The 22,427-nt window shown below is 50.3% G+C and overlaps 2 protein-coding genes across 4 annotated transcripts in view; both read left to right on the top strand.

The window, feature by feature from the left end:
* Positions 1–7,580, top strand: part of LOC146260729 (uncharacterized) — a 28,913-nt gene extending 21,333 nt beyond the window's left edge. The window contains exons 4-6 of the mRNA XM_084667733.1: positions 2,914–3,114; positions 3,983–4,057; positions 6,701–7,580. Coding sequence (XP_084523859.1) covers positions 2,940–3,114; positions 3,983–4,057; positions 6,701–7,020 — 570 coding nt within the window. The 5' untranslated portion in view covers positions 2,914–2,939 and the 3' untranslated portion in view covers positions 7,021–7,580. The remainder of the gene's footprint in view (positions 1–2,913; positions 3,115–3,982; positions 4,058–6,700) is intronic.
* A 709-nt stretch (positions 7,581–8,289) lies between these two features.
* On the top strand, positions 8,290–22,285 carry LOC146260728 (uncharacterized). 3 transcript variants are annotated; one of them, XM_084667735.1, is made up of 12 exons: positions 8,290–10,816; positions 11,048–11,254; positions 11,571–11,702; positions 12,525–12,568; positions 13,989–14,106; positions 14,593–14,649; positions 14,961–15,274; positions 17,591–17,683; positions 18,288–18,380; positions 19,521–19,602; positions 19,852–19,964; positions 20,246–22,285. In XM_084667735.1, exons 1-12 carry the CDS (start codon positions 8,497–8,499, stop codon positions 20,462–20,464), a joined length of 3,792 nt encoding a protein of 1,263 aa, XP_084523861.1. In that variant the 5' UTR covers positions 8,290–8,496; the 3' UTR covers positions 20,465–22,285. The 3 variants fall into 3 exon arrangements, with proteins under 3 accessions (XP_084523861.1, XP_084523862.1, XP_084523860.1); XM_084667736.1 differs by lacking the exon at positions 14,593–14,649 and adding an exon at positions 13,000–13,188 and having other exon boundaries at positions 11,571–11,713; positions 12,536–12,568; XM_084667734.1 differs by lacking the exons at positions 14,593–14,649; positions 17,591–17,683; positions 18,288–18,380 and adding an exon at positions 13,000–13,188.
* The last annotated feature ends 142 nt before the right edge of the window (positions 22,286–22,427 follow it).

The following is a 22,427-nucleotide window of genomic DNA, read 5'->3' as shown; positions in this document are numbered from 1 at the left end:
GGGTCAAATTCTGCTCTGGTTATGCTGTCCATGCATTCTTCAATGACACAAAAGTCAGTCTGCAGGTGTTACAGCAGAGTTGTCAGAAACATGAGATGGTATTTTATCCTCAAATGCAGCTTCTGGAATTGTCAGGGATGTTTGTGCAGAGGATCACCAGACCTGTGCTTGTGTTAGGAGGTGGGAGGAACCTGTGTGGATTAGGGACAGGTTGTCCTGCTGTAATTGGCTGGCTGGGGTTCCGTCTTCTAAATGGGTGGTGACATTCCGATGAGCTGAACCCGAGGAGGCGTAATGATTGACCCAGTTAGGGAGGGGCCTGAGAGAGGACGGAGGGGGGAGAGGATGAGGAGAAAGAGATAATGAGAGAGAGAGAGAGAGAGAGAGAGAGAGAAAGAGAAAGAGAAAGAGAAAGAGAAAGAGAAAGAGAAAGAGAAAGAGAGAGAGAGAGAGGGAGGGAGAGGGAGAGGGAGAGGGAGAGGGAGAGGGAGAGGGAGAGGGAGAGGGAGGAACATCCTATTTTTTCTCTCCCTCTTTTTCCTTCTCTCTCTCACGGGTCTGTGGGGAAGCCCGAATCCTCTCACAACGCCCTAAAACCAGCCATCTCGTACCATCCATCAATCTCGTCCTCTCTCCATCCTCCATGTCCCCCTCCCTCTCTTCTCCCTCCCCCCGGCCTCCTGCCTGTGCTGGGTCAGGGTGGCCTGTCCTGGTCACAGAGAGCCATGCCCAGAGACAGCAGCAGAGATGATAGGAAGAGACAGGCTCTGGATACCACACTCTGCCGGACTTCACCAACCCTGACCAGGAATGGGAAGCGGCGAATGTCACATTCCCAAAGCCTTCAACTCCCACAGCATCTTTTTAAAATCAGTTGAGAGCTAGAGGAAAGGTAGTTGCAGAAGTGTTGTCTGTGTCCTTCAGCAGTTGTTGACTGAGAGAAGTTTCCAGAAACTTGACAGTGAGATGTGAAGCCCTGACCTTGTTCCCTCAGTAACCGTGTGGGTGTTTTCTACATGCCCAGAGAGTTGCCCCACCCTGGCACACAGCGACACTGCTGAATGCCTGATGGGTGCGTGTGCGTGTGCGTGTGGGTGTGGGTGTGTGTGTGTATGTGTGTGTGTGTGTGTGTGTAGGAGAACTGTCAGACTCTCTTAGACCAGGCTGGCATGAATAAGTGTTGGCTGGCAGAGGCAAAACTGGAGGGTGGTGAGGCAAGAAATATATATATATATGTGTGTGTGTGTGTACATGCATGTGTGTGTTAAAGGGAGAAGGAGAGCATTGACAAGATTGTGTGACAAAACAAATGATGAAATAAAATGAAATTGTCCTCGTGTGTCCATGGTAACCATGGCCAAGAAAGAGAAACTTGTGCTGCTGTGACGTTTACAGTCAGATATTAGACCTTTGACACACGCTGACAACCAAAACACAGGTTATCAATAGCTACAGGAGCTCATGTGCTAGCTCTTAGCAGTTAACAGACTCCCAATCCCCAGTAAGCCGTTTTCATCTCCTCCCCCTTCTCTCCTCTCCTCCTCCTTTCCTCCTCCTCTGCTCTCCAGCCCACTGCAGCAGTTTAGCCTAAATCACTGTGATCATGCCAACACCCAGCCCCAAAGGAAGTGGGGGGGAAGGGGAGGGAGGGGCAAGAGGGGGCTAGAGGGATGAGGAAGGGAGGGGGAAAGGAGGGAGGGACTCAACAGTTCAGTTCACATAGTGTGCAAGGAATGAAAAAACGTCATAGAGGGGTTAATGTGTCAAAGTAGAGAGAGAGAGAGAGAGAGAGAGAGAGAGAGAGAGAGAGAGAGAGAGAGAGAGAGAGAGAGAGAGAGAGAGAGAGAGAGAGAGAGAGAGAGAGAGAGAGAGAGAGAGAGAGAGAGAGAGAGAGAGAGAGAGAGAGAGAGAGAGAGAGAGGGTGTGGAGGAGGATACAGAGATAGTGTGTGAGAGAGAGTGGGTGCTGAGTGTTTGGTGCGAGTAGTGTTGAACAGTGGCTGACACTCCACCATGCAGGAGATTGCTGCAGCTGTTGTGTTATGATAATGAGTCCATTTAGCTGCGTCCCCCATAGCCTCTGTAACAGCAGCATCACACTGCTCAGAACCAGGTACCAGAAGCAGGTACGAGAAGCAGGTACCAGAACCAGGTACCATAACTATGTACCAGAACCAGGTACCAAAACTAGGTACCAGAACCAGGTACCAGAAGCAGGTACCAGAAGCAGGTACCATAACTAGGTACCAGAACCAGGTACCAGAACTAGGTACCAGAAGCAGGTACCAAAAGCAGCCACAGAGTAGTGGATGTCCCTGGAGACTGGAGGACCTGTGTGTGGAACCAGGGATAATAACAGCTGTCCACTGGAGGCCCAGGGAGTGTATCCATGTCTCTACGCGTGTATGTGTGTGTGTGTATACTGGTGTGTGTATGAGTGTGTCCGTGTGTGTGTGTATGTGTGTGATACTGGTAGACCTGTCAACCCTGTCTGTGAGACCCCTAGAAGACTCTACCTGTTACCATGGCAGCCATCCTCCTCTCTCAGAGAGTAGTGGGGAGGGAGAGGCTCTGACTGTCTGTGTCCTGGTCAAGGAGACAAAGAGACTCAGCCCTGGGTTGTGTTAATGTCTTACCCCCTCTAACGGTGGACTGGCAGAACGACAGGCTCAATGCGGCTTTTTCTTGGCCAATTGAAGATATTAGACATTTCTCACTTGATACTCTTACTTATCATTATCATTTGTCCTCTCTCCCTCTCTACCTCCCTCCCTCCCTCTCCCCCTCCCACCCTCCCTCCCTCCCTCCCTCCCTCCCTCCCTCTCTCTCTCTCTCTCTCTCTCTCTCTCTCCCTCCCTCCCTCCCTCCCCCTCCCCCTCCCTCCCTCCCTCCCTCCCTCCCTCCCTCCCTCCAGCAGTGTGAAGGTCCAGTGTCTTGGCCATGGCAGACAGTCGGCAGCCCGAGGACAGCTCCTCTTCCTGGGCCTCCAACGGGGGCCAGGAACCCGGGGCTCCCCCTGCAGGCCACAGGGAGAACGGCTTCTCCTCCCACTCCGCCGACTCGCACAAGGAGAACGGTTTCCACGGAAACGCCGGCACGCACGTGAGCACTGCAGGTAAGCTATTGCTGCTGCCAGACACTGTCCCAGTCCCCCAGGACAGGTGTGCACGTGTCAACAAAGTCCTACTCCAGAAGTAGCCGACAAGTAGTTTGCTAACAGGTAGAATCCTAGATTAGTTGTATACTGCCCATCAGTGTCCTAAACAGTACTCTAACCAGACATGCTACAAGCAGTAACTTACAGGCAGTATCCTAACCAGTAGTATGCTACAGGTAGTATCTTACTGGTAGTATGCTCACCTGTAGTATCGCAGCCCCCAGTCTCTTCAGAGCTGTCAGTAGAATCAGAATCAGAATTGGTGTTTATTTGCCATGAAAGTTTGCACAGACAAGGAATTTACTTTGGCAGGAGAGGCTACCAAGGCAGCCATTTTCAGCACCAACTACAGTAACAGTAATTAACAGAGCTGCAGGTGCATGGGGATGTTCTGGGTATCTGGGACTGAGCTTGAGGCAAAGAGCAAGCTCTCTGAGTGTCACACACTGTGACCTGGGGTCTCCTAGGTTACAGGGTTCATCATGGCTGTCTCAGTCCAAGGTCTGTTCAGTCACTGTTCACATGCCTGGGTGTGTGTGTGTGTGTGTGTGTGTGTAACTGATGGTCTGTCTTGGTGTTCTTCGATGCTCTGCCCCGTCAGAGTTGCTTCTCTTAGTTTGACCTCAGCAGGAGGGATTCGGTTTCAGGGTTTCAGGGAGGAAGACTGATGAAATGAGTCTGCATAAAGAGCATCGCCAATAATCCAATCTGTGTGACACAAGGGGTTTAATGTAATGGTACAAAGCTCTCACACACACACACACACACATCTGGAGTGTGTCTGTTCCCATCCCTCTGTTGTCTTCCCTGTGTTGTCTCTCTGCAGTGGAGGATTCTACCAACCTGCCCCCCTCCCCTCCCCCCTCTCCATCCACCGAGCTCACTGGACCTATGGAACGAGGTAAACACACACACACACACACATGCCAACACACCACACCCACACAAACACGTGTTCACACACACACACACACACGCACACACGCACATGCACAGAGTTCCTCTGGGCTCACACTCCTAACCACAGAAACCAACAAGCGGTGAAAGGATTAGATGATGAGGGTGTGAGGGTGAAAGGATTAGATGATGAGGGTGTGAGGGTGAAAGGATTAGATGATGAGGGTGTGAGGGTGAAAGGATTAGATGATGAGGGTGTGAGGGTGAAAGGATTAGATGATGAGGGTGTGAGGGTGAAAGGATTAGATGATGAGGGTGTGAGGGTGAAAGGATTAGATGATGAGGGTGTGAGGGTGAAAGGATTAGATGATGAGGGTGTGAGGGTGAAAGGATTAGATGATGAGGGTGTGAGGGTGAAAGGGTTAGATGATGAGGGTGTGAGGGTGAAAGGATTAGATGATGAGGGTGTGAGGGTGAAAGGATTAGATGATGAGGGTGTGAGGGTGAAAGGATTAGATGATGAGGGTGTGAGGGTGAAAGGATTAGATGATGAGGGTGTGAGGGTGAAAGGATTAGATGATGAGGGTGTGAGGGTGAAAGGATTAGATGATGAGGGTGTGAGGGTGAAAGGGTTAGATGATGAGGGTGTGAGGGTGAAAGGGTTAGATGATGAGGGTGTGAGGGTGAAAGGGTTAGATGATGAGGGTGTGAGGGTGAAAGGGTTAGATGATGAGGGTGTGAGGGTGAAAGGGTTAGATGATGAGGGTGTGAGGGTGAAAGGATTAGATCAGGGGTGTCAAACTCCGGTCCTCGAGGACCGCTGTCCTGCATGTTTTAGATGTTTCCCTGCTCCAGCTCACCTGATTCTAATGAATGGTTGTTATAACAACCCATTTAATTGAATCAGGTGTATTGGAGCAGGGAAACATCTAAAACATGCAGGACAGCGGCCCTCGAGGACTGGAGTTTGACACCCCTGGATTAGATGATGAGGGTGTGAGGGTGAAAGGGTTTGATGATGAGGGTGTGAGGGTGAAAGGATTAGATGATGAGGGTGTGAGGGTGAAAGGATTAGATAATGAGGGTGTGAGGGTGAAAGGGTGAGATGATGAGGGTGTGAGGGTGAAAGGGTTAGATGATGAGGGTGTGAGGGTGAAAGGGTTAGATGATGAGGGTGTGAGGGTGAAAGGGTTAGATGATGAGGGTGTGAGGGTGAAAGGGTTAGATGATGAGGGTGTGAGGGTGAAAGGATTAGATGATGAGGGTGTGAGGGTGAAAGGATTAGATGATAAGGGTGTGAGGGTGAAAGGATTAGATGATGAGGGTGTGAGGGTGAAAGGGTTAGATGATGAGGGTGTGAGGGTGAAAGGGTTAGATGATGAGGGTGTGAGGGTGAAAGGATTAGATGATAAGGGTGTGAGGGTGAAAGGATTAGATGATGAGGGTGTGAGGGTGAAAGGGTTAGATGATGAGGGTGTGAGGGTGAAAGGGTTAGATGATGAGGGTGTATGGGTGAAAGGGTTTGAATAGAGGAGTATCAAATATATCAAGAGATGAGAATAGCTCTCTTCCACTCCTGGAAGGACTCTGGCACTTGCATTATGCCATGACCTCCTCTGCTCTCTTCTTCTCACATTCCCAAGTTCCTCACACCTTGTTCCTGTCACCTTGTTTGTGTCACCTTGTCTGTGTCAACTTGTGTATCTGGATGGTGCTGCTTGAATCCCTTGATCCTGATCCGTGCATGGTGTTTCTCAGTCCTCCTGCTGGTCTTCCTCCTTGGTTCTCCTCCCTGGTTCTCCTCCCTGGTTCTCCTCTCTGGTTCTCCTCTCTGGTCCTCCTCTCTGGTTCTCCTCTCTGGTCCTCCTCTCTGGTTCTCCTCTCTGGTCCTCCTCTCTGGTTCTCCTCTCTGGTTCTCCTCTCTGGTCCTCCTCTCTGGTTCTCCTCTCTGGTTCTCCTCTCTGGTCCTCCTCTCTGGTTCTCTCTGGTTCTCCTCTCTGGTCCTCCTCTCTGGTTCTCCTCTCTGGTTCTCCTCTCTGGTTCTCCTCTCAGGGTCATTCTAAAACGTCTCCCTGAATGTACTGCACATCCCTGAGCACCTTTTAATTTCTCTCTATATACACTCACTTCCTCTCTTTCACGTTCTCTCTTTTTTCCTCTCTTTCTCTGTCTCTTCCTCTCTGTCTCTTTCTCCTCGCGTCTCTCTCCTGTTGATCTACACTTGCTGTGGGTCACAGAAGGGCTTTCAGCTCTGCTTAATGTTGCTGTACACTGATATACACACTTCACGGATGCTTATCAAAACTCACATGCACTACTAGCATCTCTTTATCACTGCATGAAACAGCTTCACATAAAGCTGGTCTAAAAAAACGAAATTCTTCTCTAAGTAAGTATAGTATACACCTGTTCAGGATCCACACATTGACGATGCCACAGAAATGACATATTTAAACAACCCTTTATTAGTTACATACATGTCTTAGTGGTAACCTAAGTGTTGAATAATTCAATATCATACACCCGTTCAAAACATGATGTCACTGATTTGTCTTCAGTAAAGAGCTGAAAGTGTCTCGTTGGTGTTCCTCCATGTCCTCCTCATCCCTGTTGTCCCTGTCTCATCTGCCTCATCCCCACCCTGAAGACGAGAGAGTAGAGGAGGCCCCTGCTCCCCCTGTGGAGGAGGAGGAGCCCCCAGACCAGCAGGAGGAGCAGCCGGCAGACAGGCTCTTAGAGCTGGCTGACGTTGTAGGAGAGTCCCAGGCTTTGCCCTGTCAGCAGGCCAAGGAGGGCCATGAAACCCTCAATGGGGCAAACCATCAATCTGAGCAGGAGACGACATCTCAGGAAGGTGTGTGTGGACGTTTGGATTTCCGTGTGGGTGTGTGTGTGCGTGCTTATCCATGTGTCTGTCTGTCTGTCTGTCTAAAGTTGTGTGCATGCTTGTCTCTCGCTGTCCACTGAGCAGGCAGAAGGCCTTGCTGTTCTGGTGGAGGACAATGTCAGGCTGGCTGGCACAGCTAGCTGCACTGTTTTTAATGTTACCTTGCTCTCCTTATCTCCCTGCTGGGTTTTTGCTGAGGCTGCAATAACTGCGTGCTCATTCGCGAGCAGGAAAACCATGTTGTGCTTTTTTTTTTTTTTCATCATTGATGCAGTGTTTTCACACAGCCAGCTGGTTGAAGTCTCATCTCGCATTGTTTTGGCCAGCTGCATTGCAGTTTACCGACTTTGTTGTTTAAAATGTCAAGTATTGTTTATTGTGTTGCTTTGGGTCTGAAGAGGTATCTGTTGAATTTGTCGCTAGCATCATATTCCTGTCATTTCATTTCAAACTTTGGGTATTTTATGTCTATTTTCGTTGGTTTACAGATACTATACTTTTTTTTAAGCACCTCATGAGGTTCAGTTGAATTCAAGGTTTTAACATTGTGTTGGTCAACTTCTTGACCATCTAAAAGTGCCTATTACATATTTTTGGGGGGATCAAATTAAAGCATTAAAACAACAGAAAAAACTGATAATTTGACTCGATTGAATTGATTCTTTCCATTTCTTTAACGAGAAATTCCAATGAATTCACTCGAAAGCAATCCATTGGAAATGTACCAATCACATTCCTGCCATGCGTCATCGCCCTGCTCCTCATGCTGTCATCTCCGCCCTGCACGCCGGCCATCCTGGAGCTGTTTCCCCCAAGCCCCAGTCCCCTGCTCCCAACACAGCCTGCTGTGTGCTGTGCCTTGTGCTTGGTGGAGACTGTCCTTGTCTGTGATTCTTAGCTTGGGGACCCAGAAGTAGGCTCAGCCCCAGACTACTGCAGCTTTCCTTACAGCCCCGCAGCCGTGCCCAGAGGGATTTGCTGGGGATCTGACAGGAGAGCCTGCGATAGCAAATGTTCAACCAGAGGGGGCGCCAACGCTGCGCAGCCCCATGGGATCTGCTGGGGATCTGACAGGAGAGCCTGCGACGGCAGGCGTTCACCCAGAGGGGGCGCCAAAGCAGCGCAGTCCAGAGCTCCCTGAGAGTGAGAGAGAAACACCGGAGGGAGCAGAGACGAGTCCTTCTCCTTTGCCGGAGGAAAACTTCACCAGCATGGTCTCCAAGCTGCACATGCAGGGCCCCCGCACCACAGCAGAGCAGTGCTCTCTGGTGGAAGAGATTGAAAAGACAGCCCAAAGCATGTCAGCTCAGCTGAAGATTGAGGACAGGGGGGTGGGTGAGGGAGGTCCGGATGGGAGCGGTGAAGCTGCACCGCGTGGGTCAGGAGAAGAACCATCGCCTGACGAGGCCTTGCCGTCAGAAACCGAGGGAAACAAAGACAAACTCGACGAGGATCGTACCGTCTCTGATGCTGAGGAGGCTTTGGATGAGCAGATCTTAAAGATCGGAAGTTACTCCAGAGATCCACCAGGGGCTTTGAAGGACGATGAGTCCGGAATGACTGCCTACTTTGAGACGTCTGCCCGAAGCCGTGCACAGGAACCAGAACGTCCGGAGGGTTACTATGAACTCAGCACGGCCACAGACCCTGGGGAAGCCAGGGGGGATGGTGACGATTCCGACCCTGAAAAGAAACAACAAACTCAAGAGCTGTGTACCAAGAGTGGATCTATTGAAACCACAGAAGAAGCCTCAGAGAGCAAGCATCAGGAGAGTAAGGCTTCCCGAACCAAACCAACACTGAAGCAGAGAAGTTTCTCTGTGAATATTTCCCTTGGTTCAGAAAGTCAGACGGGGCAGCAAGGCAAGTCAAGGATCTCCTCTCTCCCAGATCCAGACACCTCAAGCTTCAGCAGTGAAAGTCCGGTGGAGTTGCCAGTCCATCCTGAATCTTCACCAGTGGACGACCAGCCTCCAATCCTCTCCAGGACTCCAGAGATAGCGTTGTCCATCACCACCAGCCCCAGCGGGCCTCTCGAAACCAACACAACAACCCCCGGATTACCCTTCCTCTTCAGTGAGCCGGCGACCAGACATATTAGGGATGTCCCTGACATGCTGGATCTGGCTGGTGTGAGGCCCAAATCAGCCCTGGAGAGGAGGGAGCTAGACCACGCCAGGAGGGGATCCGTGCCCGTGGATATGTCCTCTCTGATGGGCTGCTCTCTGGCCAAGCTGGCTCTAGATACCCAGGCCTCCAGGGTGCTGGGTCAAAGCCTGGATGTCAGGCAGGACGAGCTGGGCTACTGTGTGTTTGGTGAGTACTCCGCCCCCATGCCCTCACCTGCTGACCTCCACAGCCCCATGGAGACCTGCCACCAGATGTTCCCCTCCACCGACGTGGACAGCGAGGAGGAGCTGGGAAGGCTTGGGGAAGAAGGTGTGGAAGAGAGGCTGGAGACACGGCAGCCGGATCAGACAAAGAACATTCCGGACATAGACTGCTCGGAGACGCCTGGTACGAAAGTGGAGAAAGTCACAGAGAAGAGAGACGCTGTTGTGGGTCTGGCCAAGTCGAGCGTGATCCTGGAGAAAGCCGTCCCCATCGGAGTGAGACCGGACCGCCTGCGTATCCCGGCGACTCCATCTAAAGAGCGCCTGACGGAGTTCCGCTTGGAGAGCGGACTCACGGAAGACATCAGGACCCAGGCCATTCCGGAGGTGGAGGTGGAACAGGACGTCTCTCGAGAGGCTTCCCCTGTGCCTCCAGACTCCTCCTTTACCTTCAACACAGACGGCGAGGGGAGGCAGGCCCCGTCCCTGCCCGATGGTGCTCCCCCAACACCCTCAGAGCCAATCCCTCGGAAGGAACCTCAGAATGAGGTTGGCCTATCAGAGACAGCTTCACACGTAGAGAAGATGAAGACAGTAGAGAAGCAAGGAAGTGAACCGTCAGAGCTGGAGACGTCTGGCCCGGACTCTCCGAGGGTCTTTGTGGTGACGGAACAGGAGAACCAGAAGATCGAGAAGCCAACCCTGGAGACAGCTGGAGAGGGCTGTGCAGAAGAGGATCCGTCTCCGGAAAACCAACCTGAATCTGAAACAGCTTCACCAGAGGACGTCATTATAGAAGAGGAGACGATAGGTGCACCTGAAGAACAATCCTTCACACCACCCAAGGACAGCTCAGCACACAAGCAGGAAGTGAGGGAGCCTAGAAGATACAAATCAACTGTGACTGTGATATCTCAGATATCTCCACCCATCATCATCATCCCCCAGGCCATGAAGGAGGAGGAGGAAGAGGAGGAAGAGGAGGAAGATTGCGTAGATTTGGAAGTCGCCGAGGAACAACAGGAAGTCATGGAGGAAGTCGAGAGCCCCGCGCTTTGCGAGAAACTGAGTGAGGAGAAAGAGGAAGTTGAGGGGGAGGAAGACATGGAGAAAGTAGAGGAGAAGGTGGTGGTGGAGGTGGTTGAGGAGGAGGGGGCGGAAAAATGCAAATCTCTCTTGGCATCCTCAGATATGGCGGACGAAGCCCATGAAGATGACGGGCACGCATCCTCACATGCTACGTCAGGAGAAAACGTTTCCTCCCAGTCTCACCTCCCCACCACCTGTGACAGTGACCAGCCCCCTCCCCAAACCCTGGAGGAAGGGGAAGACATGGAGGAGGAGGTGGTGGGGGAGGTGGGGGTGGTGGGGGAGGTGGGGGAAAGGGAAGAAGATAAGGAGGTGGATGTGTCTGTGGAGCTGGCTCAGAAGATGGAGGTGGAGGAGGTCTCAGATGTCCTCCAGCGTAATCCTGACGTCAATGACGAAACCACCGTGGGCGACTCCGTGCTGGATACAGACAGTGGCTGGTTGGACTCCCAAGGTACCCCCCCACCCAGTGCACAGTCAAACGTTCACAGGTCAACTAGTGACATCACATCAGTTCAGTCACTGTTTCAATTTTCGTCCCTTAAAAAAACGCTTTTGACCACTCTGCACCTAAGAAACATCAGTCCAGAGTCATTGTCAGCTTATGGCAGCGTGTCTTTGAATGTGTGTCAGACTGCGTGTGAGGAGATCCTCCTGTCCTCCTGTGCTTGTCCGTGTGCTGCAGATGAGGACAGGAGTGTGGTGTCGGAGCTCATTGAAGCTCTGCCTGAAACGCCCCACAAGAGTCCCACCAGGACCCCCTCGATGGAGACAGTGAAGCCCAGCAAACGAGCCTCGGGCCCGGGGAGGGGTCGAAGCGGCGCCCCTGAGGACAAACCGACACGGAAAGATCCAGGTTTACACCCCAGAGAAGAGCTCAGGAAGAGAAAAGGTTCTCCTCCCACTGTGTCTAGTGTGCTTGCATTCAAGACGTCTATGAATGTATTTTTCACTCTACCACTGTAACCACAATAGACAGATTTTCAAAGCGACATGGTGTATCATTCAGGTGTTAAAGGCTATTTGTGCACAGTATTTGTCAAAAACAAAATGATGTTTAGAACCCTTGCATTTTATTTCTAACCTCGCAGCAAAGAGAAGTGTCAAGTCTGTGTATCCACTGAGTAACCTTTCTCTAGCATAGCCCATGTAACCTGTGACCTTTGACCCTCCCACCCCTGTGTAACCCTCTCTCTCCTCTGTGCTAGTGGGTATAAAGAGGGTGGAGCACTGTAAGGCACTTCTGTGTCACTCTCCGTCGCGGCGAGGCGTGGTCAGAACTGCAGCGAGACAGCCTAGAACTGGTCCGCACCACGCCTCCGCTAAACGCAAGACCCCAGGTGATCACCCGGTACCGGGGACTTGACACCTGCTGGGGGCTGTCTGTGTGCAACAGCTGGCTAACTTCACGGGCTGGAGACGGATGGCTGCTTCGGTCATTTTCTCTTTTGTTTTTTACCCATATGTATCGACATGGTTTTCCCTTTTTTACTTGTGGTTTGAACTTCATGTTTTTATTTTCCTTCGATTGTTGTCGTCCATGTTTTTTTGCAATGGATTCTTGTTTTTATTCTTGTTTCAGTTCATTCCAGCTGGAGAGCTTTGTGCTGGTAGCCGGCGCTGTGTCAGTGAGGCACGTGCTCTGCTCTGGTTGTGTTTGGTGAGCTGCCCCCTGGCTTGCTCCTGTGTGTGGCAGCTGTCTGGCTTCTGATTTGACTCCATGTACGGATGAGTGTGGTCAGGAACCAAAACAAACAAGTCCACGATAAAAATGCTCACGCAAAAGATTTTCAATTCGAGTCCTGTGGCCTGTTCCATGAACCGAGTTTACCGAATAAGCCAGGCTTGTGTCAAGGAAAGGAAGTGACATAAACCTGGATTAGTCGGTGAACTCGCTTTATGGAACAGGCCTCAGATGTGTTTGGGTGGGTGTTCAGTGGTGTAAACTGCTCTACATTCACTGGAAGTAGTCAGTTTCTACACACTTCCTTCCTGAAAGGGTCTTTGCTTCTGGATGGAAAACTGTAAGGAATTCAAGTGCTTCATGCTGCTGTGTTGCGACCGCTCATTGCTACTGATAGGTGTGTGTGTGTGTGTGTCTGTCCTCGCTGACATTTCCCCCTTCTGGCCACTTGTGACATTTCCTTTCCCTCTGTCCCCAGAAGGCAGGCAGCCTCTCAGTGTGGCCCACCAGTCAAGGACCTCTGTGAGTACCTCTGTACCCCCCTCTACACTGTGTGTTAGCTGTGTGTTGCCCCTCCACAGCGTGGCCAAGCCTAACATGCTCACCTCCCTGCTCTGGTCCAACGTTTCATCTCCTACTAAATGTACCTTGTCATGACTCTTGATACGCTTTTCCCTCATACCTTATTCCTGGTTTAGCTCTCTTCGATTTGTTGATTCATTTATTCACTTGTTTTGGTTATTTCTACAACTCCCACTTCGCCGTTCCCTCCCGTCATGGAGGAACAGAGATGCCTGTAGCTTCATCTCATGACGTCTGTCCTGTTTCACTGTCTTTCACCTTTTTTTTTACCGTTTGCTTCTCATGTCTATCTGTCTGTCCTTCCATCCATACCCATACCCATACCCTGCTTCCTACCCCCCTACCCCCCAACCACCCTGGTGGGCCTCCAGAGCCCAACCCGAGCCCTGCTCTTAAAGATGGCCTGCCAGCGCAGGGGGGGGGCCGCCATGCCCCCCCGCCCCAGCTCTGCCTGTAGCCTCTCTAAGCGTTGCCCTCTAGCTGAGAAGGAGGCGCTTGGGCCCCGGCCCTCCTCCGCATGTTCCCGCCGGCCCCCCTCCTTGCAGAGGCGGGGGGAGAAGGTAAGGCAGAGGCAGAAGCAGCAGGTGTGGAAGTTCAGCTTCGGAAAGCAGAAACCGGGGAAGACCCAGACTACGAGGGTTAGGGGGACTACCAGAAACATATTTAGTGTGTCCCAGAACACAATATAAAATACCAGGATGTCCTGTGACATCCTGTAGATGTTGTCGGAAACAAAGGTACCCTAGCAGGCCGATCCGAACCTGTCTGCACAAGATCATGGTGTGGGTAAATGACCTTTGTGTTATAACTATATAGTATATTTCAATTGTGTGCATACCAACAGTATGTACTTTGTAAGGGCAGCTATAGGACCTGGTGGTCTGTACCTAGCAGAGTTCTTAGGGATAGGCTGGTGACACTGTGTGACTGCATATAGGTGGGTCTTGACTTTCTGAACCTGAAGTTTGACACCTCCGGATAGAATAGGAGAACACGCATACAACAACATGCCCTCTAGTCCCCTTTATCACTAGGAAACCAGTAGGGAAATGTATCTAAGCAAATACGTCCAGAGCACATTCAGAACTGTCCCAGTCTCCCTATCCCCAAATCTACTGTCAGTATCATATTGGCCCTGATTTCTCTGGTGTATGCATGTTTACATGTAGTCATTTAGCAGACTTACAGTAAGTACAGGGACATTCCCCCCGAGGCATATAGGGTGAAGTGCCTTGCCCAAGGACACAACGTCATTTGGGGAATCGATCCGGCAACCTTCTGATTACTAGCCCGACTCCCTCACCGCTCAGCCATCTGACTCATCTGACTTTGTGTGTGTGTGTGTGTGTGTGTGTTGCAGGAGGGCCCCTATCGGAGCCCAGAGAAGAGGTCGTCTCTGCCCCGCCCTGCTCACTCCCTGACCCGTAGACCCCCCCCTGCAGAGCCTGACGACTCCAGCGCCCCCCGCAGACCAACCTGTAAGAGCAGCCCTACACACACACACATTCTCACACACACACGCACACACATGCACCCATACACACGCATGTCCTCTCACTCATACGTGCAAGCACGCACCCTCTCTTTTTCTATCTCTCTCTCATTTATTATCGGTGGTTTTCTTGCTTTAAGTCTCTCTGTGTTTCTGGCTCATTCTAGTAACCATGGGATACACTGGCCAACTGGATCTGACATAATGCCTAACAATAATAACTCTGTATCTAAGTCTGGGATTTCTACCTATTTTCCGGACCTGACAATTCTATTGTGCACACAACACCCTCCTCCCCCCTCTCCTCCCCCTTTCCTCCCTACTCCCCTCCCCCTAACCTCCTCCCCCTTTCCTCCCTACTCCCCTCCCCCTAACCTCCTCCCCCTTTCCTCCCTACTCCCCTCCCCCTAACCTCCTTCCCCCTTTCCTCCCTCCCCCTAACCCCCTCACCCCTGGTGACTCCCCCCCGTAGCGATCCGCACAGAGCCCAGAGCAGAGAGCCGGCCTGGACGTGCACCTGGTGGGGCAGGTAAAGACACCGTCCTCCTCCGGCTATCACCCCCCCCCATCCCCCCCCCACTCATGCTCTGTCAGTCGGCCATCTTGTCTGTCTGATCTCCCGTCTCCCCGGCAACAGGGCAACAGGCCAGTGGTTGGGATGGTGAGCGCTACTCGTGCTCTCGTGGTATCGGTCACCAGGGCTGACTCGTGTCCACATCAAAGTCTGAGTCCATCTAGTTCTGTTTCTCACTCCCTTCTCACCTGTACGTCACCTCCCTGTGACCTCTGTCTGACCTCCGTATGACCTCCATCTGACCTAACTCCTCCCCCCCCCGCCAGGCACGGACACAGCCCGGTCTCGTTCGGCCCGCAGCGGCACGTCCACCCCGGGCTCCACCGCCGTCACGCCCGGCACGCCGCCCAGCTACTCCTGCCGCACCCCCGGCTCGCGCACCCCCGGCAGCCACACCCCCAAGACCCTCAGCCTGCTGTCCCAGGAGAAGAAGGTGGCGGTGATCCGCACCCCGCCCAAGTCCCCCTCCACCACCCCCAAGCAGCTGCGCGTGCTCAACCAGCCCCTGCCCGACCTGACCAACGTCAAGTCCAAGATCGGATCCACAGACAACATGAAGTACCAGCCCAAAGGTGGCCAGGTAAAGACCACACTGGGGGGGTTGAATGGTAGTTCTCTCTCTCTTTCTTTCTCTCTTTCTCTTTCTTTCTCTCTTTCTCTCTCTCACAGATTATTATCTCACTCTTTTTTTCTCTCTCCCACATGCTCTCTCTTTCTCTCTCTCCCGTCTGAGTCACTCTGACTTGTTAATAACCTGTTAATAACCTACACACACACACAGACGCACAAATACATACTCCCTCTCTCTATCCCTCTTTCTCTCTTGTCACTCCATCTCTGTGTCTCTCGTTATCCCTTTTTCTATCTGTCCATCCCTCTCTCCATCCCTCCCTCTCCTTCTCTCTCTTTTCTATTTCTGTTTCTCTCTGAGCTTCTCTTCTGCGGTTGACTCTCCCTCCTCCTCCTCTCTGTCTGCTGTCGTCACCATCAGTCTGGGAAAACATCCTTACCCTGTCCTCTCCCCACCCCCGTCCTCTCTGTCTGTCTGCCTCTCTGTCTGTCTTCCAGTGTCCACGTAACCACATGGATTTCAGGAATGTCTTCGCAAAGCAGTTTTAACAAGAACATGTCAGAAAATTGACACACAAGTTTCATGAACAACGGAAATGATACCGTTAAGTTGGGTCAACTTTTTTAGCAAAGCCTGTGTGTGGTGTGTAGTCTTCTCGGTGTGCAGCCTGGAGCAGTGAGTCAGCCAGCTCCACCATTTCCTACTGTTTCTATCTCAGCCAGACAGAATTGGCCACAGTCGCTGCTCTCATTCAGACAGCGTCCCAGCTTTGTCTTATTCTAACAGGGTGAGAATATTAGCCGGCACATCCAGCCAGCGCTCCCTATCTGCTGTTTTTCACCATGCCCCACCATGACCAGCCTCTGATGGCTGTGAAAGCAGGGGATTAATCATTCTGAACACACACACAAATACATACACGTGCGCGTGTGCGTGCGCACGTACACCCTACACACACACACACACACACACACACAGACGTGTGTGAGTCAGTAGCAGAAGAGGAGTGGGAGATATGAGAATGGGAGTTTTAATGAGCTGTGCTTTCACAGCAGAGGCAAAGCTCAGAGGGAGAAAACAGCAGCCAGGACTGCACTCACACACACACACACACACACACACACACACACACACACTGCAATATCAATGGGTTCATAGCTGTTTTAGCTTATTTTGCTGTATGGTTTTGGCTTGAGCAAGGGGGGAGAGGGGGGGGGGCAAAGCTCAGTGATCATTGTGACTGAAGACCAAAAGGTAGAAAGATCGAATCCCCCCCCTGAATCTCACTCAGGAGCATCCGCCAAATTAACATATTACATTATTATCATAAAACAAACCTGCTGGGCCGGTTTGGTTGGTCTAGTGAGTCAGGTTTTTGAGGGATTTTTGTCTCAGTTTTTACCGTTTTTGGTACCTCTGGTAGTTTGTCTTTGATTGACCTTGTGGACATTTCTGCCATACCAGCTGGAAAACATATGCACACCAGCGTGTGTGTGCGCCTGTGTGTGTGTGTGGCTGGTCTGCTACGATCTCTGTACAGAGAGACACACTCCTATTTGTTTCATTCATAATCATCCTCCATTCCTCCGCATCCATGTTTTCATCAAGCTCAGATTTTTCCCTTTTTGTTTCACACACAACACAGATCACCAATCAGTCTGCATTTCTGTTAACGCGCTGTACAGAACAGCATGCCTTGTAAACACACACTAATTTCCTATCAGTAACATCATGCATCAGCAAATCAGTAACATCATGTTTAGAATTTTAAATGGAATCGAATGCTTAATATTGAAAAGTAATATAACTTAATATTTTGTTTAGAATTCACCTCTTTAAAATTAAAATATTAATTTGTTTAAATGTAAAAAAATAATAATCTGATCTAAATATTAAAGGTTCGGAAATGCAGGTAGCTCAAATTCAAACAAAAAATTTCTCCCTCCATATTTTTTCTCCATAGCTTGAATTTCTGATCCTTAATTTTTTGTTTATTGAATTTTTGGGATTTTACAGTTTGAATTTGAGTTGATTTCAGTTTCTGAACCTTGAATAGTTTATCAGATTTTTAATTTTTACATTGAAATACGCTCAGATTTCAATTTTAAAGAGGTGAATTCAAAACTAACAAATTTGGTGGTATTCCATTTCAATATTCAGTATTCAAGGCCTTTTAAAATTCAAAACATAATGTCACTGATTTGCTTCCATACTAATGTATAACACACACACACACTAAAATGTTAAAAACACTGACATTTTTGTGGATTCTGACTCCAACACTTTAAGATGGAGGCATATATTTTTCATGTTTGATTTTTTTAGATTCAGATTTTAAACCAGAAGGTGGACTTCAGTCATATTCAGTCAAAGTGCGGCTCCAAGGATAACCTGAGACACTCTCCTCGTGGAGGCAACGTATGTACTGCTTTCTCTCTCTCTCGCTCTTTCGCTCTCTCCCATTTTTTTCCCCCACAATCCTTTCTTCTGCTTCCCTGCAATTCTCCCAGCTCATCATCCAGTCCCCGTGCTCTCAGTACACGTTTCTGTATCCCTGCTATCCTGCACCAACTGAGTGCTGAACGGAATCCTGGGATATGTAGTCTTTGTGTTAACGATTCTCCTCAGCAGGGCGAACGCCAGAGAAAGACCTCGTAATATTGTTAACTCGTGGACATCCCGTGCCAGCTGGTTACAGCAGTCACTAGGGATGTGCATCACACTCACTGCTCAGCGTCAACCTGGGGCCTTGTGGATGTGTGAGTGAGAATGGTGTGTGGGTGTGTGTGTGTGTGTGTGTGACGGCAGTGTGTGTGTGGGTATGTGAGGATGGTGTGTGGGTGTGTGTGTGTGTGACGGCAGTGTGTGTGTGTGTGTGAAGATGGTGTGTGTGTGTGTGTGTGACGGCAGTGTGTGTGTGTGTGTGTGACGGCGGTGTGTGTGTGTGTGACGGCGGTGTGTGTGTGTGTGACAGCAGTGTGTGTGTGTGTGTGTGTGACGGCGGTGTGCTGTGTGTCCTCAGGTGTTTATTCCCAGTGTTAGGCTGGACTTCAGCCATGTCCAGTCTAAATGTGGCTCTCTGGACAAAGTCCAGCATGCTGCAGGCGGGGGAAATGTGAGTGTTTCTGCAGTATCCCCTCACACACACACACACACGCATGCAAGCACGCACCTTCCCACCCACATGTACTCTCTCACACACACACACACACCAGCCCACACACGCTCTCTCACACACCTGCCCACCCACCCACCCACACCCACCCACACCCACACACAGCTTCTCCACCAACACTTGCATACTCACTAACTGGCCAGTAGGGGGCATGGACTGTGTTGTGGGGACTTATAGTGACACCTGGTATCAGGCTACGTTGGTGTTTCTCTAGCTGTGTTTTGTGCCTTAGCCGAAGTGGCGGGGGGGGGGGGTTCTGATGTTTCTGGTCAGCAGTGTACTGGGTCCATCTCCGAGGGGAAATGTAGTTGTTCTGGTTGGCTACGGCACAAATCACAGCTGCTTCATAGTAACTATTCTACAGTTTTTCTACGTCTTTTTCAGCATGAAAGGTTTTCATAGCTAAATAGCTTTTCTTTTCTCACCCCATCACTGTTGAGGTGAAGATAAACGAAATTCTGATTTTAAAACTGGGCTCTCTGATCTATCACTAAGTGTCTGTGGTGTCTGTGTTATTGAGTCTGCCTGCTACTTCACGCTGTAGAAACTGTAACTCAGTATCCCTCTCCTGGAAACGCACCCTTACGTTTGTCTGTGCTTGTGCATTTTCTGTTCTGCGTTGCAGCCCTCACTAACAAAACCTTTTCTTCCACAGACGCTTTAAGAGGCTCTCTTGGGCCTAGATTTAGAGCTCTACAGCACCACATTAAATCCTTTTTCTTTATAAGTATTATATGTGATTATTTTTAGATCACTTACTGTTCTGTCAAACTACCATGGTTCCTACTACTCTGACTAGACTCCCATGTCGTTTCATCAGCAGCGATTCTGACATTTGCTCAGTCTATGATCCTGCTCTTGCTTTTACAGATCTGTACCTTCCTAGTTCTCCACAGTTAACTGCCTAACAGCTGAGTAGATTAAGTGATAAATCACGACGGGCTCTCTGAAGTCCATCAGAGCAGCAGCAAATTCAGTTTCTCTTCCTACGAAGCAGTAGCACGCCACACGGACGCTCGTCGACTCTCGTCGACTGACCTCGCCCAGCACCTGACCCCTCTAACACCCCTCTCCTCACAGATCCAGATTCAGACCAAGAAGATCGACCTGAGCCACATCACCGCAAAATGTGGATCGATGTCCAACATCCGTCACCGGCCAGGTAGGTGTCAGGTGACGTAGACAGCATCACGTCAGAAATCTCCACAAGGTTTGGTCCTCTATGTGCACGGTGTGCAATCTCCTCGTAAGATCACCATCTCTGTCATCCTCTGAATACATCGGCATACCGCATGCTTAAGTGTTCATTTAACAGCAGGAGTTTCATTGCGCTTTTACAAGTTTTTGTTGGTCCACTCTCATGAGATGTTTGGTTTTCTCGTGGACCTACTTCCTGTGCGGACGACCACAGGGGGCGGGAACATACGTATCGACAACGTGAAGCTGGACTTTAAAGATAAGGCTCAGGCCAAGGTGGGCTCCCTGGATAACACCGCCCACACCCCTGGTGGAGGCAACATCATGGTGAGATGCTCGCTGATGGTTGATTGGTTAGTTGGTTGATCAATTAATGCATTGACTTCTTAATGTATTCATTGATTCTTGGATAATGGTTTGTAAAACGAACCAATTGGGCAGTACACACAGTATGATGATACAATGATAACACCATTATTTATGAACTCAACACCCTTCACCCCTTGGTCTTTACCAAGCCCCTCTCCTGGATCTTCCTGCTTGTCTTTAGCAGAGTGCTGGCGTTCCCAGCCCATGCTGACCCTCACCCCCGCTGCCTCTGCTTTCAGATCGAGAGCCACAAGCTGACGTTCCGGGACACGGCCAAGGCGCGCGTGGACCACGGAGCGGAGATCGTGGTCACCCACTCCCCTGGGGGAACGGGCGGCACCTCCCCCCACCGCCTCGGTGACCTGTCGTCCACAGGCAGCATCAACCTGATGGACTCCCCCCACCTCTCCACCCTGGCCCAGGACGTCACCGCCGCCCTGGCCAAGCAGGGCTTATGAGTCCGCTAGCTGGCCCCCTCCTCCGTTACCTGCCTCCCTTCTGTGCTAGCTGCTCCCCCCCCCTTTTTCTTGCTGACTCCTTGTTGCCCCTGTACTCCCCTTAGCTGTCCCTCTCCCCTAGTTGCCCCCCTCTCTTACCCCTCCCTCCCCTAGTTTCCCCCCTCTCTACCCCTCCCTCCCCTAGTTGCCCCCTAGCTGCCCTCTCCCTTCTGAGCCCCAACATCCCAGCTCCTATAAGCTACCCCCCCCCCCCCCCACACACACACACACACACACACACACACACTTGATATTTAAACTTTTTTTTCTTCGAGTTTTGGTCCAATTCTATCTGTCCTTTGCTTGATGGCCAGTGTACTGAGATACAGAGACAGGTCGAGCGATGTAGCTAACGATGCTAGTGCTAACAGGGTAGTAGCCAGGCTGGACATGGCCCGTCATACCCCACAGCTGAAAACCCTCTATCCCACACCGTCTGTTAGCTTGTCTGAGGCGGCTGGTCGTGTTGTGATGGACTCTGTAGTGCTTCAAATGTTCTCTCACCATTCCAGCCCTCCCAGGGGAACCGGGTTCCCCCCGACCGCATTCCTTTCACGTGTGCATGTGTTGAGTCTCCGTTTTGGTACTGTAGACGCTAAGACGCATCAGGAGAGAGAGGGTTGATCTATAGTACCGCAATCTGTAACTGCAGAAGATGACCGATGTGATGTGTGTATTAGCAGATATGTCTTATTGGTTTTCTTGTTTTGTTTTAAGTACTGTGTATCGTTTACTGGTGTTAAAATGTCAAACTAAATACTGTTTGTCTGTCAATCTGTCTGTGTTCTTTTTTTTCCTTTGTTTTTTTACTTCACTGTTGTTTTCTTTTCTTATTCTTCCCCATGGTCTCCCTGGTGTCGAACACACAAGACAACCATCGCTATCCTTATGCTATGCCAAGGCTAAAATGCTAAAATGCTAGCTTTCCAATGAAACGATGTCACCCACAAACCATGGGGCTGCTTGACTGGCTTAGTGACGTGAGGATAACCTTCAAGTAGTTCTGTGATTGACATAATGTTGTTATGCTGGCATGGTAAACGCCTAGAATCCTTTTGCAGAGCTCTCCCAATCCCACGCACACATGCAACACTATGTAGATCATTTTTGTGTGAGATCAGTAACCCCCATGGGTTGTTCTCCCTTTAGTCCCTTTTAGACCTCCCCTTTGTATGAACCTGTGGTCCACTTTGATTTTGCTTCGGTATGTCTTTTACCTGCTTTTGGAGTTAACTGAACAGGAACTTTGACTGAACACAGGACCCTGAAGACACTGACAGGCAGACTTAAGTGGAAAGTCTCAAGCTTCGTATCGTCTTTTAAAAACATTCCATAAAAAAAAGCAGCTATTGGATACACTGTGATGCAGGACCAGATGTAGGGACAGGTTTAACGTAGGAGACTTCACGGGAGAACAAAAGGGATGTTTTGAAACGAGTGGAAAGACGTATTGCACCTGTTTGTGGAAATGTTTCAGATTATTATTTTCTCTGTCAAGCGTTATGAACCCCCATCCCCACCCCACCTTAAACCCCAATCCCACCCCACCTTAAACCCCATCCCCACCCCACCTTAAACCCCAATCCCACCCCCACCTTAAACCCCACCCCTTCTGAGTATCTTCTTTTTTGTTTCCTTCAGTGTTTTATGGACCCCCTCCTGTGTAACTGTATTTAAGAGACCATTGTAGATGTTCACTCTGATGTTATTTCAGTATGAATAATACTGATGACAAACCATGTCCATGATAACAATTGGAATAAAGGAAATACAAAATACAAATGTCAGCGTGATTTGCTTTTTTGGAGCAAAACAATGACTAATACACATCATTACGTAATTTGGAAGCAAGGTGAGTGTGTGTGAGTGTGTGTTTGAGTGTGTGTGTGTTTGTCTGAGATGCAGATAGAGAGGCACAGAAGGA

This window comes from Hypomesus nipponensis, chromosome 12, assembly GCF_054491055.1.
Source record: "Hypomesus nipponensis isolate SF chromosome 12, ASM5449105v1, whole genome shotgun sequence".
Taxonomy (NCBI): domain Eukaryota; kingdom Metazoa; phylum Chordata; class Actinopteri; order Osmeriformes; family Osmeridae; genus Hypomesus; species Hypomesus nipponensis.
The sequence above is the reverse complement of the archived record's forward strand: the minus strand, read 5'-3'. Positions and strand labels throughout refer to the sequence as shown.